The 18,991-nt window shown below is 44.4% G+C and overlaps 1 protein-coding gene and 1 long non-coding RNA gene across 2 annotated transcripts in view; one reads left to right on the forward strand and one right to left on the reverse strand.

Moving 5' to 3' along the window:
* LOC119953570 overlaps nt 1-9,599 on the reverse strand; it is a 53,605-nt gene extending 44,006 nt beyond the window's left edge. Inside the window, exon 1 of the long non-coding RNA XR_005458049.1 lies at nt 9,526-9,599. This is a non-coding gene — a long non-coding RNA (uncharacterized LOC119953570). The remainder of the gene's footprint in view (nt 1-9,525) is intronic.
* A 136-nt stretch (nt 9,600-9,735) lies between these two features.
* LOC119953181 (protein fem-1 homolog C-like) lies at nt 9,736-14,320 on the forward strand. The gene has a single exon (XM_038777155.1). It carries the CDS (start codon nt 9,904-9,906, stop codon nt 11,752-11,754), a length of 1,851 nt encoding a protein of 616 aa, XP_038633083.1. The 5' UTR covers nt 9,736-9,903; the 3' UTR covers nt 11,755-14,320.
* The last annotated feature ends 4,671 nt before the right edge of the window (nt 14,321-18,991 follow it).

The following is an 18,991-nucleotide window of genomic DNA, read 5'->3' on the forward strand; positions in this document are numbered from 1 at the left end:
TTCAATTCTACCGGATCCTCCACTTTGTGCCCCCCCCTCGTCCCTCACTCTACCTATTTCCCTGGCCGCCTCCCTCCTCCTAAGTTGCTGCGCTAACAGTCTGCTAGCCTTTTCCCCATACTCGTACACCACTCCCCTCGCCTTCCTAAGCTGTTCCACGGCCCTGCTCGTGGATAGTGCCCCCAGTTCCGCCTGTAGCCTCTGCCTCTCCCTGAGTAAAACCTCCCCCGGGGACTCCGCGTGCTCTTCATCTATCCGGCCCATTTCCCTGACCAATCTATCCATCTCTGCCCGGTCTGCCTTGGCTCTATTGGTCCCAATTGAAATCAGCTCCCCCCGCACTACTGCCTTTAGCGCCTCCCACACGGTCGCCGCTGAGACCTCCCCCAGTGTCATTCACCTGCAGGTAATTTTTTATACATTTCCGAAGCCTCTCGCAGATCCCCTCCTCCGACAGCAGTCCCACATCTAGCCTCCATTGCGGGCGTTGATAACTCGCTCCCCCGAACTGCAGGTCCACCCAATGCGGGGCATGGTCTGAAATGGTAATTGCTGAGTATTCCGTGTTCTTTACCTCCCCCCTACAGTCCCTGCTTAGCACAAAGAAATCTATCCTGGAATATACTTTGTGGACGTGCGAGTAAAACGAGTAGCCCCTTCCTGTGCCTGTCCCTCTCTCCAGGGGTACACTGCCCCCATTTGCTCCATAAACCCTTTCAGCTCCCTTGCCATTGCTGAGAGTCTACCCATTCTGGGACACGACCGATCCAAAGTCGGGTCAAGGACCATGTTAAAGTCCCCTCCCATTATTAGCCTGCGAGAATCCAAGTCCGGGATCTTCCCCAGCACTCTTTTAATGAAGTCCACGTCATCCCAGTTCGGGGCATATATATTCACCAGCACCACTCTTCTCCCCTCCAGCCTGCCCCGTACCATCAGGTATCTGCCCCCCCTGTCTGCGGATATGCCCTCTGCCTCAAATTGCACGCGCTTGTTGATCATGATTGCCACCCCTCTGGACTTCGAGTCCAAGTCCGAGTGGAAGACCTGGCTAATCCAGCCCTTCCTTAGCCTGGTCTGGTCTGACACTTTCAGATGTGTCTCCTGCAACATAATTACGTCCGCCCTCAGGGCCCGCAAGTGCGCGAACACCCGCGCCCTCTTAACCGGCCCATTCAGTCCCTTGACGTTCCAGGTGATCAGCCTGGTCGGGGGGCACATCCCACCCCCCCCCCCACCCCGCCGGTCAGCCATAGCCTTTCTCGGGCCGGCCCCTGACCCGTGCGTCGCGCCCTTCCTGGCCCGCCCTATAGCTGCCTCCACCCTCGACCTCCTTTCCAGTGCCTATTTCAAGTCCCTCTCCCGTCAGCAGAACAACCCCCCCCTCCCCTAACCCCATCCCCCGATACCCCCACCCCTGCCATCTACTGGCTGTAGCTTTCATAACAATGTATTTAACATCATGTACAGTAATATTGTCCATTCGTATATCCAACCATTCCGGTTTCTTTCTGTTTCTCATTGATCGTCTTAACTTTGGTAAATCTGACTGCCCAGGTACCTCTTCCTACTTAGATCCATTCCGATCTACATACCCAAGGCCTTTTACAAAGCACTAGACAAACAAATCATGGCGTCCATATGGGGAGGGGAAGAATCCTAGGATCCAAAGAAGGTCCTACAAAAAACAAAATCCGGGGGGGAGGGGAGGAAACCTACAATTCTACCACTCGGCGCCAATGGCCGAGCAAATAAAGGGATGGATCAAGGAGCCAGAAGCCGAGTGGGCGCATGCGGAAGAGGCCTCCTGCATGGGGACCTCGTTCCGGGCCCTCACCACGGCACCACTCCCATCCCCACCCAATAAACACTCCAGCAGCCCAGTAGTGATAGCCACCCTCCAGTCCTGGAACCAATTACGGCAGCAATTTGGCCTGACCAAAATGTCAGACAAAGCTCCCATCTGCAACAACCATTAGGTTCATACCAGCAATGACTGACGCCATCTTCAAAAGGTGGGGACAGGATGGAGGGACACTGACAGTAAGGGGCCTATACACCCACGGCAGGATCGCAACACTGGACGAACTGACAGGGAAATACCAGCTAGCCGGGGGAACGAGCTAGGGTATCTACAACTCAAAAACTTCCTACGAAAGGAGACAAGGACATACCCACAACCGCCATGACGGACATTACTGGAAGAGTTACTGGACGCAAGCATCCTAGATAAAGGGCACTGTAGCGACATGTATGACCGATTGGTAGAAAGGTCCGACACCGTACTGGACGCACAGGAAATAACTGAGAGGAGGACTTGGGGAATGAAATAGGGTGCGGACTCTGGAGCAAAGCACTGAATAGGGTCAACCCCATCACCATGTGTGCAAGTCTCAGCCTGACACAGCTAAAAGTGGTACGTAGAGCCCACTTAACAAGAACACATACGAATAGGTTCTTCCTGGAGGTGGAGGATAGATGTGAGCGGTGCCAAAGAGGCCCGGCCAACCACGCTCACATGTTCTGATTTTGCCCCAGGCTTGCGGGGTACGGGACAGACTTCTTCGAGGCAATGTCCAAAGTGGTGAGGATGAGGGTGACGTCATGCCCGAAAGTGGCGGTCTTCAGGGTTTCAGACCAGCCAGATCTATTGCTGGGGAGGAGGGCCTTGCCTTTGCCTCCCTGATCACCCGCCGTAAAATCCTGTTCAGCTGGCGGTCAGCAGCACCACCCAAAGCTGCAGACTGGCTGTCCAACCTCTCGAAATCTCTCCAAATGGAGAAAACCAAATTCGCCATCCAAGGGTCAGACGACGGCTTCCACAGAACGTGGGAGCCATTCACACAATAGTTCCGGGACCCATTTGTGGCCAACGAACAAGCAGAAGAATAGCCAAGTATCCAAGAATCAGGGGAAAGTAGACAAAGCATGAGGGAGAGATAGATCGGGGGACAGCTAAACCGAAGAGGAAAGGGCAACCACAGAAGGGGGGGAGGGGCCAGAAGCTGGGGGGGGGGGGGTTAAGAAGCCATTAGCACCCGGTTTCCCTGGGTTTCTATGGCTATGACTCATCTTTCATTCTCACTCCACAGTATAAATATTTCCCACTCTCTCTGTCTGTTAGCTTTGACAAAGAGTCATCGGACTCGAAACGTTAGCTCTTTTCTCTCCCTGCAGATGCTGCCAGACTTGCTGAGATTTTCCAGCATTTTCCCTTTCGTTATATATGTATCTTATTCTGTGTACATAAGGGTAAAAAATATTTATAAAAAAACTTTGGTAATCTGTGTGATAGTTCTGAACTTCTGTAGGTACATCTACTATGGTGTACCTCCACTCTTTCCAAAGACTGGTGCACACTTGATGGGCCGAATGGCCTCCTTCTGCTCTGTAAATTCTATGATACTATAATTGTATCATTGTTCTGAACATTTTATTTGATAAATTTAGAGTACCCAATTATTTTTTTCAAATTAAGGGGCAATTTCGCGTGGCCAATCCACCTAACCTGCACATCTTTTGGGTTGTGGGGGTGAAACACACCAGACACGGGGAGAACGTGCAAACTCCACACGGACAGTGACCCAGGACAGGGATTCGAATCCGGGTCCTCAGCGCCGTCAGCAGCAATGCTAACCACTGTGCCACCGTGCTGCCCCAGTTGTTCTGAACATCATTCAGCACATTGACATTTAACTCATTCATTGTTTGTGTCAGTTTCGATGAATGTAAACTTTTATATGCATCCTTGCCTTGCTGGTCACTTTTAGGAGAGCTCGTCTATTTCTCCTTAAAACCTGTCTTTACTCAGTTATCACAGTATAGGACCTTGGACTGTTTTCTGATCACATTTTGACCAGCCATTAGGATCCTCCACTCTCGCCATGTCATTTGGTTTCAAAGGTTTCAGACTCCTGGTAGACTTGTCATAATATTCCTTTTGTTTCTTCTTCTGAAATTCCATTTGATCTCTTACCTTCTTAGTCAGTCTTTGCTTGGTATGCATGGCAGAGTTGTTGTAAGTTTCTGATTGATCAACATTGCTGCTGGCGATATACCACAACTTAATGGAGATGTTCGATAACTTAGCAGTGCTAAATTTGGATCAATTTTACTGTCCATAGGCTTTTTCAGTAACTGCTTGACTATGTGAACCCCTTTTTCTGCTTTGCCATTTGATTGTGGGTATAATGGACTTGACGCTACATGCTTAAAATCACATTGCAAATTACTGCTGTTCTTTACTGTTAAAGCATGGTCCATTATCACTCATTACCAACTCAGATATTCCATGTCGTGCAAACGTTGCTTTTGTATGTATGATTACACAATTTGCGGTTGAGCTAGATAATTGTCCTTCTAATCTACCACTACCAAATATTCTTTATCGTCAAATAGAATAAGTCTATCCCTACCTTTTGCCAAGGAACTGACACAATTTCATCTATCTGCATCGATTCATTTGCTTGTCTATATTGATATTGTTGACAAGTGGGTCACTTTTCCACCATGTTCTGTATGTCTTTTGTTTATTCCCGGCCAATATATAGTATCTTGCGCTCGTCGCTTGCATTTCTCAATTCCAAGGAGACCCTCATGAATCTTTTGTAGCAACTCCTTGCGCAGAGATTGTGGAATTATGATTTTCTCTCGCCTCAGTAACAAACCATTTGCTCTGATCGTATGTGATGATATTTAGAATGTGAACCTTGCGACCATCTATTGTTGAGATTGTGTATCACCATTTGTAATACTTCATCCTTCTCTGTTGCTTCAACAATCAGTTTTGACTTTGTATCCGACACTGGTAGTGTTTCCATAATCATATCTGCATGAACCTGCACATCCTCTCCAGTGGAGCTGTCATCTTGTGCTGTTGTAGATCTAGATAACACATCCGCTACCACAATATGCTTGTCAGGTATATAGATTAATTCAGAATCATATCTCTGAAGTTTCATCAACAGATGTTGAATAAGAGGAGACATCTCACTGAGATTCTTTTTGATTATTGCAAAGAGCGGTTTATGATCTGTCTCGACAATAAACATAGATAGACCATATATGCAACTGCGGAATTTCTCCAAACCATTCACGAGCCCTAAACACTCTTTTTCCATTTGTGCATAACAACATTCAGATTCTGTCATAGATCTTGAAGCATATGCTACTGGTTTCCAATCACTACCATATATTGTTGCAGTAAGACTGCACCTACACCATCCTTCGATGCATCTGTTGAAATCTTGTTTTTTTTTGTTGGATCGAAAAATGTTAATGCTGGTGTGATCATTAGAGCTTTGTTTAGTCTTATCTATTCTTGTTCATGATGTTCAGTCCAAGCGAAGTTGTTCATTTTCTTCAGGATATCTCTAAGACATGCTGGGTGGAATCGTCCGTTTCTGTGGCTAAGTGCCGACGGCGGCTTGGGACCCATGGTGTTTCACGACCAGAAAATCAGCATGGACCCTTCACCGATTCCGCTACCGGTGATGGGCTAGCACTGGCACCATGTGAAACTCCCATGGATCACGCAAAAATGGCCGGAGGGGGCAGCACGGAAGCACAGTGGTTAGCATTGCTGTCTCACCGTACCGAGGTCTCAGGTTCGATCTCGGCTCTGGGTCACTGTCTATGTGGAGTTTGCACATTCTCCCCGTGTTTGCCTGGCTTTCACCCCCACAACCCAAAGATATGCAGGGTAGATGGATTGGCCACTCTTAATTGCCCCTTAATTGGAAAAAATGAACTGGGTACTCCAAATTTATTTTCAAAAAAATAAAACGCCAGAGAATGATCGGGTGCCGGGCCGTGCATGCACACGGTTGATGACCTGCACCGGTCGCGCTGTACAACATGGTGACCAGCCATGCATGTAACCTAATCTGCAAACACCACAGCCCATCCCCTGGCCACCCCCACCAGTGTCCCAACCCTAGCAGACGCCCGCCCGGCCAGCGGCACAATCCCGGCCGAGTGTGGCGACATTGGACACAGTCCGCAGCCAGCAAGCCTGCTCAGATCACACGTGTCCCGCGCTGTCGGGAACTCGGCCCATGGGGAATGAAGCATCGCGCGTGGGCCGGCTGATGACGTGCCAACGGCATGTGCGTGGGTGACGATCATGCCACTTTGGAGGGGCGAAGCAAGGCGGGCTGGCATCAAGCTGGCGCCGGCCCCAATTTTGGCGTCGGAGTCCATTCTCCGCCGATCGCCGAATGATTTTGGCATCGGGCTACGGAGAATCCCGCCTGCTGTCTTTGCTGAGATTTGGTATGAACTTTCCAATGTAGTTGATCATGCCCAGTATTCTTAGTGCTCCCTTTCTATTTGTAGGTCGAGGCATATTTATGATGCGTTGTATCTTCATGTCATCAGGCTCTATTCCTTGAACAGATAATCTGTCTCCTCGGAACATTATTTCTTTTACACCAAACGGATATTTGCCTTATTGAGTCAAAACCCATTTCTTCTTATATTTTGTAATACCCTAATTAGCCTGTTATTGTATTCCTCTGGGGGGGGGGGGGGCTAAATTATGATGTCATCGGCGTGTACTCAAACATCCTGAATGCCTTCAATAATATGTTCATCGCTCTGTGGAATATTGCTGACCTGAGACTATGCCAAAGGGTATAAGAAGAAAGCAATATCTGCCAAATGGAGTATTGAATGTACAGTACTCGGTACTTTCTTCATCATCTTGAGCTGCCAGAATCCTTGCAAAGCATCACGTTTGCTTAAATATTTTGCACCACAAATCTCACTTGTCATCTCTCTTTTAGGTATCGCATAGTCTTCCCTTTTTATAATCGCATTTAAATCTTTGGGATCCATACATATTCGAAGATCACTGTTTCTTTTTTTTTTACACATACCATTAAATTGACCCAATCCTTTGGCTCTTCAATCTTTTTTATAACACCAAGATGCGTAATTCTGTCTAATTCTGCCTTTAGGCAGTCACATAGTGGTGCTGTAACTCTTCTCGGATCATGTATCACCAGTTGAGCATCCTTTTAAAATTAAATCTTGTAAGGTAAAACACCAAAACCCTGGAATATTTCTGGAATAGCCTGTACTTTTTTTAAATTTAGAGTACCCAATTCATTTTTATTCCAATTCAGGGGCAATTTAGTGTGGCCAATCCACCTACCCTGTACATCTTTGGTTGTGGGGACGAAACCCACACAAACATGGGGAGAACATGCAAACTCCACACGGACAGTGCCCAGAGCCAGGATCGAACCTGGGATCTTAGCGCCCTGAGGCAGCAATGCTAACCATTGTGCCACCGTGCTGTGCTGGAAAAGCCTGCACAATGGACTCCACTGATCAACTGTGTGTGCTCAATGCACAGTCAGTGCTATACGCTTCTCACCAGCTCCAATGCTTCACACACTTCATCACCTAATAGCGATTCATGATCTTCAGCAATTATCAAGAATTTCAATTTATGCATATTATTTTTTACTTGTACTTCCAATTCACACATTCCCAATGTATCAATTTTCTGACCATTATAGTTCTTCAACAAGACTGGTTATTGCATAGTTTTGATATCACCGATGAAGCTTGAGGTTTGCTCTTGCTCCTATATCCCACTTCGCAGTGAAACGTGATCGATTTATCAACAAAGAAACTGCCATTTGTCCTTTGTCACTATTCCAGTATCACTTTTGTCACGTTTTGTTTTTTTAGGCGACATTTTATTCTTTTCGGTTGTTTGCCCTGTCTTCATCCAAGACTAAATCAACAAAAAATGTGTCTTCCATGTTAACGTCATGAATTGTATTAATGGACTTCCCTGCATTAATGTTTTTGTTTGCGAAACATTGTTTTGCAAAATTATTTTTTCCTTTGCACTTTTTGCAAATTTTGCCATAAGCTGGACATTGCCTCAGTCAGTGCCAGTTTCCACATCTTGTGCATGTAATGGCTGCATCTGCCGAGCGTTTAAAATGGTTGCTTCTGTTGAGACCACGGTTTATTTTTGAGTGCATCACATCTATGACGTCGGCATTGCTCCCAATTTTACACCAAAACTTTGTGCATTTAGTGCGCTATGTTGCGTAGCTAGTTCACTATCATGGCAAATCTTGATTGCGTCACGATAGCACAGGTGGATGGCACGGTAGCACAGTGGGCAGCATGGTAGCACAGTGGTTAGCTCAGTTGCTTCACAACGTCAGGGTACCAGCTTCGTTCCCAGCTTGAGAATTTGTCTGTGTGGAGTCTAAACGTTCTCCCCATGTCTGCGTGGGTTTCCTCTGGATGCTCCAGTTTCCTCCCACAAGTCCCAAAAGACATGCTGTTAGGTGAATTGGACATTCTGAATTCTCCCTCAGTGTACCCGTACAGGTTCGGAATGTGGTGACCAGGGGACTTTTACAGTAACTGCATTGCAGTGTTAATATAAGTCTACTTGTGACAATAATAAAGATTATTATTAGAACTGAAACTCATTCTCCCATAAGAGACATTCACGTACCTTATCATTGTCTACTCCAAAGACAATTTGATCCGGAATCATTGAGGATTTTAAAGTTGTGAAATTACAGGTTTGTGCTTTTAACTTGAGTTCGGTAAGAAAGGCTATCAAAGGACTCGACCATCTTCTACGTGTGTGTTCTAAATATATATCGCTCACAAGTTTCATTCTTTTTCAGAATGCAATGCTCATCAAATCTTTTATGATGGCATCAAAGCTTTTACTGTCGTCTTGTTCATATATGAAGGTGTTATAAATCTCAATCGCTTGTGGCCTGCTACCGTTAGCAAATTTCATCTGGTTGAGCCTGCAATCCTTAAGCTGCTACATACAGTGTAAACTGTTTAAATGCGTGCCAATTGCCATCAACATTACCGGTTACTAGAAGTTGATGTGGAGTTTTTAAACTACCCATCTTCTTCTTGCACTGGTGTTGCATTTTCAGAGATTTTTTTTGACAAGATTGCTTTTACCTTTGATGTCCCACGTTGTCCTTGTAGCACATTTCACCAAATTTGAAGACAGATTCAAATCTTCACACTTCTGATCTTTTAGTTTTTGATGGCCACTCTTGGTACCATATTATGTTCTTTTACAAAGACAATTACTGAATCAGCGTACTAACTAGTTCAGGACTAGTTCATGTGATTATAAACTGTGGGTAGGAAATCAATGCTATAAATCTGGAACGAATACAAACCAGACTGACCACGATGGTTTCTCCTCAAGACTCCCCCAGGCTGCAGTGTCACGTGCTGCTACTTACCTGACACCTACTGGTTGGAGGCTATACATATTTACATATACACTTGCTAATGCACATCACTACAGAGGTGAAGCACATTGGGCCTCTGAGGTTGTGGCATAACAACTATCGCAATCTCTGATTGAATGGACTATTTAACTGACTGAACTTGGGCTTCACAAACCTCACAACCGCTATTTCCGACCTTTCAATTGATCCCGCGTCCTTATCAACTGAATGATGAATCTGATTCCAGAGCCGGGCAGGATTCTACCCGTTGATTAGCTACCTTGGCCAATGGTGGGCAAGCCTATCGCCTGACGAGCTCGAAGCCGCCATGGGCTTTCCGGCGGTTGCCGGGGGTAGTTCAGCCCCTCAAACAACCAGCATGCACGGCGGCGGGGCCCAGAGGCGCAGGCGCAGCTACGCACCGGTGGTTTATGGGGCTTGTAGTTTGTCGCGTGGACAGACTTCCCAGCATGCGCGGCGGCGGCGCCCGCGGACGCATGCGCGGTAAGACCCCGGCCCGAGCCGTCAGCTGGAGGGGCTCCATTTTACTTTCTACACATAATATTGGCCGTTCCTGGGCCGAGGTGGCTGCGGGTTCCCACCTTCCTTCCCTCTTTATTGGCCCGGCCGGTGTTTAAATGGCAGCAGGGGCCCGAAGATGGACATCAAGACGGCAATTTTCAACGCAGCTCGGGACGGGAAGTTGAAACTTATGCAGAAGTTGCTCAACAACCGGAGCGCCGAGGAGCTGGAGGCGGTGACATTGGAGAAAACCAACGGTGGCACCCCGCTGCTCATCGCCTCCAGGTACGGCCACCTGCAGGTGGTCGACTACCTGATGGAGTACTGCAAGGCCAAGGTGGAGCTGGGCGGCTCGGTCAATTTCGACGGGGAAACCATCGAAGGGGCCCCGCCGCTCTGGGCAGCCTCAGCCGCCGGGCACCTGTCGGTGGTCCGGAGTCTACTGGAACACGGGGCGTCCGTCAACAACACCACCCTGACCAACTCCACCCCACTGCGGGCAGCCTGCTTCGACGGCCACCTGGAGATCGTCAAGTATCTCATCGAGCACAGAGCAGACATGGAAGTGGCCAATCGGCATGGACATACTTGCCTCATGATCTCATGCTATAAAGGGCACAAGGAGATTGCCAAGTATTTGCTGGAGAAGGGGGCAGATGTGAATAGGAAGAGCGTGAAGGGGAACACTGCTTTGCACGATTGTGCAGAATCAGGAAGCCTGGAAATCATGAAAATGCTGCTAAAATGTGGGGCTAAAATGGAAAAGGATGGTTATGGAATGACCCCCTTACTTGCTGCCAGTGTCACAGGCCATATGAATATTGTGGAGTTTCTTATTAACCATGTACAGACCAGGAAGGAAGACCGAATTGATGCACTTGAGCTGCTGGGAGCCACGTTTGTTGATAAGAAAAGGGATTTGCTGGGAGCTATGAAATTTTGGAAGAGAGCAATGGAGAAGAGACACAGTGATAAAAGCAAAGTAGTTAAGAAACCACAGGTAGGACAATTGGTGCTGGCCTATGATTATGCAAAGGAAGTTACAACTTCTGAAGAACTGGAGGCCCTGATCACTGACCCAGATGAGATGAGGATGCAAGCTTTGTTAATTCGAGAGAGAATTCTTGGTCCATCCCATCCAGATACCTCCTATTATATCCGTTACCGAGGTGCAGTCTATGCTGATTCTGGAAACTTTGAAAGGTGCATAAATTTGTGGAAATATGCATTGGATATGCAGCAGAACAATTTAGACCCATTGAGCCCTATGACTGCTAGTAGTTTGCTCTCATTTGCTGAACTCTTTTCTTTTGTCCTGCAAGACCGTCCAAAAGGCACCCTAGCCATGAAGGTTTCATTCAATGACCTGATGGGCATCTTGTGCAAAAGTGTTCGTGAAGTAGAGCGGGCAGTGAATCAGCGCGAGAACCCACCAGATGTGGCACAGTTCACTAAAGCTTTGTCCATTATTTTGCACTTGATCTCCTTGCTGGAAAAGGTAAAATGTAGCCCTGACCAGGAGCATTATAAGAAGCAAACCATCTATCGCCTCCTGAAGTTGAACCCAAGAGGAAAGGGTGGATTTACCCCATTGCATCTAGCTGTTGACAAGGACACAACATCAGTTGGCCGCTATCCAGTTTGCAAATTCCCCTCATTGCAAGTGACCTCGGTACTATTGGAATGCGGTGCTGATGTTGACTCAAGAGATTATGAGAACAATACTCCCCTGCATATAGCTGCATTCAACAACAATCTTGATATTATGAACATGTTAATTGACACTGGGGCACATTTTGATGCTACCAATTCCGCCAAGAAAACTGCTTGGGATTTGCTGGATGAAAAGAAAATGGCCAAGAATTTGATTCAACCCATCAACCACATCACCCTCCAGTGCCTTGCTGCTCGTGCCATTGAAAAACATAAGGTGATTTACAAAGGATTAATTCCAGAAGAACTGGATGCGTTCATTCAACTACACTGAAGTGCCTGCACAGGTGCTTCTTATAGGGGTTTAACAACTCTTACTGACAGATAAATATGACACAGACACTTCTGTGAGATTAAAATCAGTCTGCCTCCTGAAGGGCTATTTATATGTTATAGGGCTAAGACTTTAAGGTAGAACAAACAAAATTAGTTTTGCAGAATACTCGTTGGTTACTTTGTCTATTATTCATTCTGGATTGCAGCAAAGGCTGAATGTTGGGGTGAAGGAGAGGTTAGAAGTCAGTAGTTCGTTTACAGAAAATTAGTTTGTAATCTGCGAATCCTTTTTTATTATTGTGCTTCCTCCACTTGGCTTTCTTTCCCCGTTGCTTTCATGCTGCCACCCTGGCTCAGTGGATCACAGCCCATACGTCTTGTACATTGTTCATAGAATTCTAGATTTCTGTCCAGCTGTTAATTCACAGGCAAGTCATATCCTCAACTGTACTTCAAAATCAAAGGAGAAGCGCACCTAATTAATCCCAGTGTCCCTCATGTGTCACAACTGCCTTTTAAGATTCAGCAAAGAATATATCCACAGTCTGTTCTACCAGGTCCAAAGATAGACACAGTGTGAGTTACGCTTTAAATTTCAAACCCAAAATAAAATGCATCACAGGCTGAATGGAACACTTGAGGGAAAGAACCAATTGGAAGGTGTCCCCAGAATTGGAAAGTGGAAAAAATTACCAATGCAGGAAACAAACAGCATGCTGCTCAACATTGGATAGGGTAAGATAGGTTAGTGTATCAGTTTATTTCAGATACTGACCAGCCAATTGAGTTTCCATCATTTACTGTCCCAATTTTACATGAGATTTCCATGTTATGTACATGTTATGTATGTAATAATAAATGTACAGGACACTTTGGTATACACGATTTAGTAAAGCAAGATTTTACTTTTATTCAAAAGGCTGGTTTGTTATACCAGTAAGCTTATTTTTCCTACTATTACTGTAATATCTTGATCATTGCAGCCTAAGTATCAAACCTTTCACTATTCAACCATCTATCAACAAGACCTGGGGTTGATGAAAGATTTTTAATGGGCTAGGAGGAAGGGTGAAATAGTGGAAAGAAGCACCGTTTGGAAATCCAATACCCAGTAAAAGGTATATGTATCATGCTCTAATGTTTGGTAGGTTCATCCACAAAACTTTATTATTGCAGTGGTTTTACCAGGACAGCAAAGATATTCACAGTTCATCTTTTCTTTATGATTGGAGCTGAATCGGTTACCTTCCCTGAAGCCGATGGACTTTGTGGCAAAAGCTATTCAGCCTCTTTTGGCCCATCAGTGCTATACATCTTACTTATTGCTAAAGCACACAAGTGGAATCTGTCCCAAGATCCAGGAATTGATCATCTAAACCTGTTTAAAGCACGCTCACCATGGTGGCTAAGTTTCATATCCAATTTACCCTTGGACTCTCAATTTTAAGAATAACCTCTTTTTGCATAGCATGCTTCTGTCAGATACTAACTGTTTTAGTAACAGGGTTTAATCCACCACTGTCTCCTTTGGCACATAAGAGAATGGCAGATGTGTTTTCTAAATCAGGCCTGCTTGTTTGAATTCAGTGAGGCATCCAATTATCATCTTGGTATTTCCCCACCCGCTGCCACCACCCCATGTAGTCAGTTTTTGATACTCCCCTTCATAAATATATACACATACCTTTTGTCGACAATCTGTTGTTAAAAACAAAATGTCAAAAGGCCAAGCAAAACTATGTTTAAGTTGTTCCCTGGAAATGAAAAATGGGAGTCTTGAGTTGCATGCTATCTCAGCAGCCTCCAACATTTTCATTCAAACTTAAGAAAAGGGAAAGCTGTGCAAGTTCAACTTCCTGATTTGCTAGCATGCAATCTGATTCAGGAAAAACGGGGAATGTTCAGAGTAACCTCATTGCAACAGCAGTGAACTGCAAATATCAAAAATGCAAAAGCGATGTTTTTTCCCACTGGCACACATCACTGAAATGAAACAGAGCAGATTAATCTTTTTGAGTATCCAATGTATTTTGAAATTTGCATGTTTGTTAACTGTTAAAATGATTTTTCTTAACACTGGATATTCCTAAGTATCATTTGAACCCTTTGAGCCACAGGGCTGTCCATAAGTCAGTGTTCTCTGAAGTAAAACAGATGTATGGGTTTTTTTTTGTTGAAAAACTGTAAAAATGTAACTGCAGCTTTCATACAGTTAAAGGATGGCAGAGATTTTAAACCCTGTTGTAAATACCGGGACTGTTCAAGGCACTATGTATAGATCTAATTTGTTTTATGGGGCTTTATTTTATGGAAAAACTTGCAAACCAGTGTGTGACTGCATGTTTTCACACAGTGCACAAAAATGCTAATATTGATTTTGTTAAGCATTTCAGAACTACACTTAGAAACTTAGCTTTCGGAATCTATTTATTTTAGCATATTTTTTGCCCATTCAGAGTTTACAGTAGATTGTTTGGCTTAAAGAGTATTTAAATGCAAATTGCTGCTGAGCTGGACTTGTGTGAATTGGCTGGCTCTTATAATAAAAGTGTATCCAAAACAAACTGATGTAGAATGTTAATTATTCATACCTTCTGAAAAATAAATGGTAAATCTAGGAAAAGGATACCTATAGATTAAAGGAGGGAGGAAAGACCAGAGTTTAGGGCAAAACTTTAAATTCCAGGAAAGAGATTGGTGCATTCTTGCTTTCAATTCCTTACACGCCGAGTTTGAGAAATAAAAATGTTCACAAGTAATGACCAAAATAACAGCAGCAAACAAGAGATTATACTGTAATGTTGTGACGGAGACTCAAATCCATCTCAAAGGAGGTTCAAGAAGTGCCTCACCAGATAGTGAGCAATGCTGAAATACTAGATGGATTTGCACTCTCTAGAGTTAACAATTATCAAGGGAATAAAGATATTTGGATTGTCAGAAAAATGAAATTCTCACTGGCACCTTCAGCAGGAGAAGGGATGTTGACATTGGGATAACGAGGATATGAGTGTTCATTCTCATTGTTTTTGGATCCCTTTCTTTGGCTTCACCTCGCCAAATCTCAGTTTTTTTCTCCTGCCTTCCCGGGTTACCTGCTCTCTTCTAATTCTGATCTCTGAGCATCTACAGTTCTTAAAAATAAAATTTTAGAGTACCTGCTTATTTCCAATTAAGGAACAATTTTCAATTAAGGGACAAATCCACCTACCCTGCACATCTTTTTGGGTTTTAGGGGTGAGAGCCAGGCAGACACGAGGAGAATGTGCAAACTCCACACGGACAGGGGCCTGGGGCAAGGATCGAACCTGGGTCCTCGGCGCTGTGAGGCAGCAATGCCAACCACTGCACCACCGTGCCGCCCTGAACATCCACAGTTTTAATCACACTTTCCTTCTTTAAGGCTACCACTTTGACCAAGCTTTTGATTATATATGTCCCATGTGATTTGGTGTCATGTTTTATAATGGGTGTCAAGTGTTTTGAAACATTTTATTAAGTTAATGGCACTGTATAAATATGGGTTGCTGTAAATAAAAAACTAATGGTACCATCAAAGCTAAGAGATGGCTTCGATTTGATAAAAAGGATTTTGTACCTTCACACAACTATTTACTGTCATTTTTAACCTCTCAACCAGCATGAATCCACATACAGTTTACAATTCAAGTACACAAGGCTTTTAGAGATAGTGTTCAGCTTGGTTTTCATTCCTTCCCTTTCTGGTTTAGGTGCTAATTTCAGTGCATAGTGTGTAACATGTAATGTAGAGTAGGGTTGTATACCTGGAGCTGATAGGGCAATAATGGGGATCTTCTTATACCCCAAAGCTGGAATCGTGTTGGTGTGAATGTTGGATGAAGGCAGGATTAGGTTTGTCTTTAATGCCGCTACAGTCAATTAGCCTTCCAATGGTCAATGACTGGATTGGCCATATGGAAAAGGGACAGGAAAGTGACCATTGGTCTTGAGAGTTGTAGGATAGCATAGGTAGCAAATTGAAGATGAAACAAAACTGAATTCTCATAAATTAAACTTTGTGAAAAATTTAAACTGAATTTCTCAGTTTCCAACCATCTCCACCCCCTCCAGTTACAGGGTGGCACCGTAGCAGTGGTTAGCTTGTTGCTTCACAGCACCAGGGTCCCAGGTTCAATTCCCACTTTGGTCATTGTGCGGAGTCTGCACATTCTCCCCGTGTCTGCGTAGGTTTCCTCTGGGTGCTCCGGTTTCCTCCCACAAATCCCGAAAAACATGCTTGTTAGGTGAATTGGACGTTTTGAATTCTCCCTCTGTGTACCCGATCAGGTGCCAGTGTGTGGCGACTAGGGGCTTTTCACAGTAACTTCATTGAAATGTTAATGTAAGCCTACTTGTGACAATAATAAAGATTATTATTAAACTGCTGATTTAAGGCACTTGGGAACAAGTATTTTGTGGTACATCTCTCGTGAAATCCGGGCTATTCAACCCATCGTGTCTGCACCGACCCTCTGAAGGAGTACTCTACCTAGGCCCCAGTCTCATGCCCCTATCCATCTATCCTGCACTTCTTTGGACTGTGGGAGTAAACCGGAGCACCTGGAGGAAGCCCATTGTGAAATAAATATTTCAGGGTACATAATATTTTGGAAAACAGACAGCCCCGATAGTAAAGGGTGAAAGAATGACATAAATGAGGAAGGATCTAGGCTAAGAACACCTTGAAGTAGAATTAGAGGTCGGCACGGTTGCGCAGTGACAAAGGGTCATCTTGACTTGAAACGTTCGCTCTTTTCTCTCCCTACAGATGCTGCCAGACCTGCTGAGATTTTCCAACCTTTTCTCTTTGGTTTCTACTAAATTGCCCCTTAATTGGAAAAAAATTATTTGGTACTCTAAACTTTTTTTTAAATGAAGTAAAATTAGTATGGGTGTAGATTAGGCATAACAAGAATCAGTAAATGGTGAGAGAAGTTTATACACCTCCGAACAATAGTTACACTGTTAATAATCTTTATTATTGTCACAAGTAGGCTTACATTACCACTGCAATGAAGTTACTGTGACAAACCCCTAGTCGCCACATTCCGGTGCCTGTTCGGGTACACTGAGGGAGATTTCAGACTGTCCAATTCACCGAACAGCACATCTTTCGGGACTTGTGGGAGGAAACCGGAGCACCTGGAGGAAACGCATACAGACGTAGAGAGAACGTACAGACTCCGCACAGACAGTGACCCAAGAGGGAATTGAACCTGGGACCCTGGCGCTGTCAGGTGGCACATGTAGTTAGCACTGCTGCCTCATGGCGCCGAGGACCCGGGTTCGATCCCGGACCTGGGTCACTGTCCGTATGGAGTTTGCACATTCTCCCCGTGTCAGCGTGTGTCTCACCCCCCACAACCCAAAGTTGTGAGGGTAGGTGGATTGGCCACGCTAAATTGTCCCTTAATTGGAAAAAACTTTTAAAAAACACTGCGTTAACAAAAAGTAATTGGAGTGTGTAACAAAAGCAATGTAATAATTGTGGGGAACTTTAATCTTCACATGGACTGTACCAAATTGGCAAGCGTGGTCTAGAAGGTGAGTTTGTAGAATGTTTTCATGGCAGTATACTGGGGGGACCACATAGGGATAAATCTATTTTAGATTTATTATGTAGTAAGGCACAGTTAATTAGTAATCTTTAGTAAGGATCTGCTGGAAACTAGTGATCATAATAAAATCAATTCCATGTTGTTTGAAAATGACATACTCCAAGCACAAACAAAAATCTTAAACCCAAAGCCATTACAAAGGTAAAGGGTGGAGCTGGCTAAGATTGATGGGTAAAAAGACCAAAAGATATGGCAGTAAATGAACAGTGGGAAACATTTAAAGAAACAATTCAAAATGTACAACAAAAATACATTTCATTGAAAAATAAAACTCTACAAGAAAGACCCATCTGCGGCTTATTCAGGAAATTAAGGATAGTATTAGATTAAAAGAAGAGGCTAAGAATAAGTATCAGGTCGGAGGATTCAATGTGTTTTCGAAACTAACAAAGGTCCACCAAAACGTTGATTTTAAAAAGGAGAAAAGAATGTGAGCAAATTAGCCAGGAATATAAGAGATTGTAAGAGCATTTACAAGCATGTGAAAAGGAAGAGAGTAGCTAAAGTAAGCATTGGTCCCTTAGAAGCAAAGGCATGGACATTTTTATGAGGAAATGACAGAGACCCTGAAGAGAAAAAAAGGATAACTAGTTGAAATCTATTATTCAGGATGTATTAACAATGTACTTAAAAATCAAAATATCATCAGCCAAAGTGAACTTGGTTTTACAAATTTATAAGCATTTTCGGAGGATGTTAGTAGTGTAGAAAAGGGAACCATTAGATATAGTATACCTCTATTTAGAAAAAGCACTAAATTATGTTCCAAACAAAAGATTAATGGGTGGGAAAGGGGCTCCTGGAGTTAGGGACAGGATATTTGAAGGGAAAAGAGGAATGGTTAACAGAAACGAAGCAGAGAGTAGGCATAAGTGGGGCATTTTCAAGTTGGCAGGCTGCAGGGGCAGCATGGTGACACAATGGTTAGCACTGCTGTCTCACGGCGCTGAGGTCCCAGGTTCAATCCCGGCTCTCGGTCACTGTCCGTGTGGAGTTTGCACGTTCTCCCTGTGTTTGCGTGGGTTTTGCCCCACAACGCAATGAATTGGGTACTCTAAATTTATTTTAAAAAACTTAGCAGGCTGCGAGGATCAGTGTTGGGGTCTCAGCTATTTACCATCAATCTTCATGACTTGGATAAGAGACAGAGAGCAGTCCTGTTTGTCGAAGGCTGTTGATGAATCAAAGCAAGGTGGAAATTCAAGTTGTGATGAGGACATAGACCACATAGAGATATACAGATAAAGTGAGTGGGCGACAAGATCACAAATGGAGTATAATGTGGAGAAGTGTGAGGTTATCCCCTATGGTCATAAGAATGGAAAAGCATATTATTATAAAAAATATTCTCGGGGCAGCACGGTGGCGCAGTGGTTAGCATTGCAACCTCACGGCACCAAGGACCCGGGTTTGATCCCGGCCCCGGGTCACTGTCCATGTGAGATTTGCACATTCTCCCTGAGTCTGCCACCCCCACAACCCAAAGATGTGCAGGGTAGGTAAATTGGCTATGCTTAATTGCTCCGTAATTGGAAAAAAAAAGAATTGGGTACTTTAAATTTTAAAATAAATAAATAATAAATTTATTTTAAAACA

Source organism: Scyliorhinus canicula, chromosome 18, assembly GCF_902713615.1.
Source record: "Scyliorhinus canicula chromosome 18, sScyCan1.1, whole genome shotgun sequence".
NCBI lineage: Eukaryota > Metazoa > Chordata > Chondrichthyes > Carcharhiniformes > Scyliorhinidae > Scyliorhinus > Scyliorhinus canicula.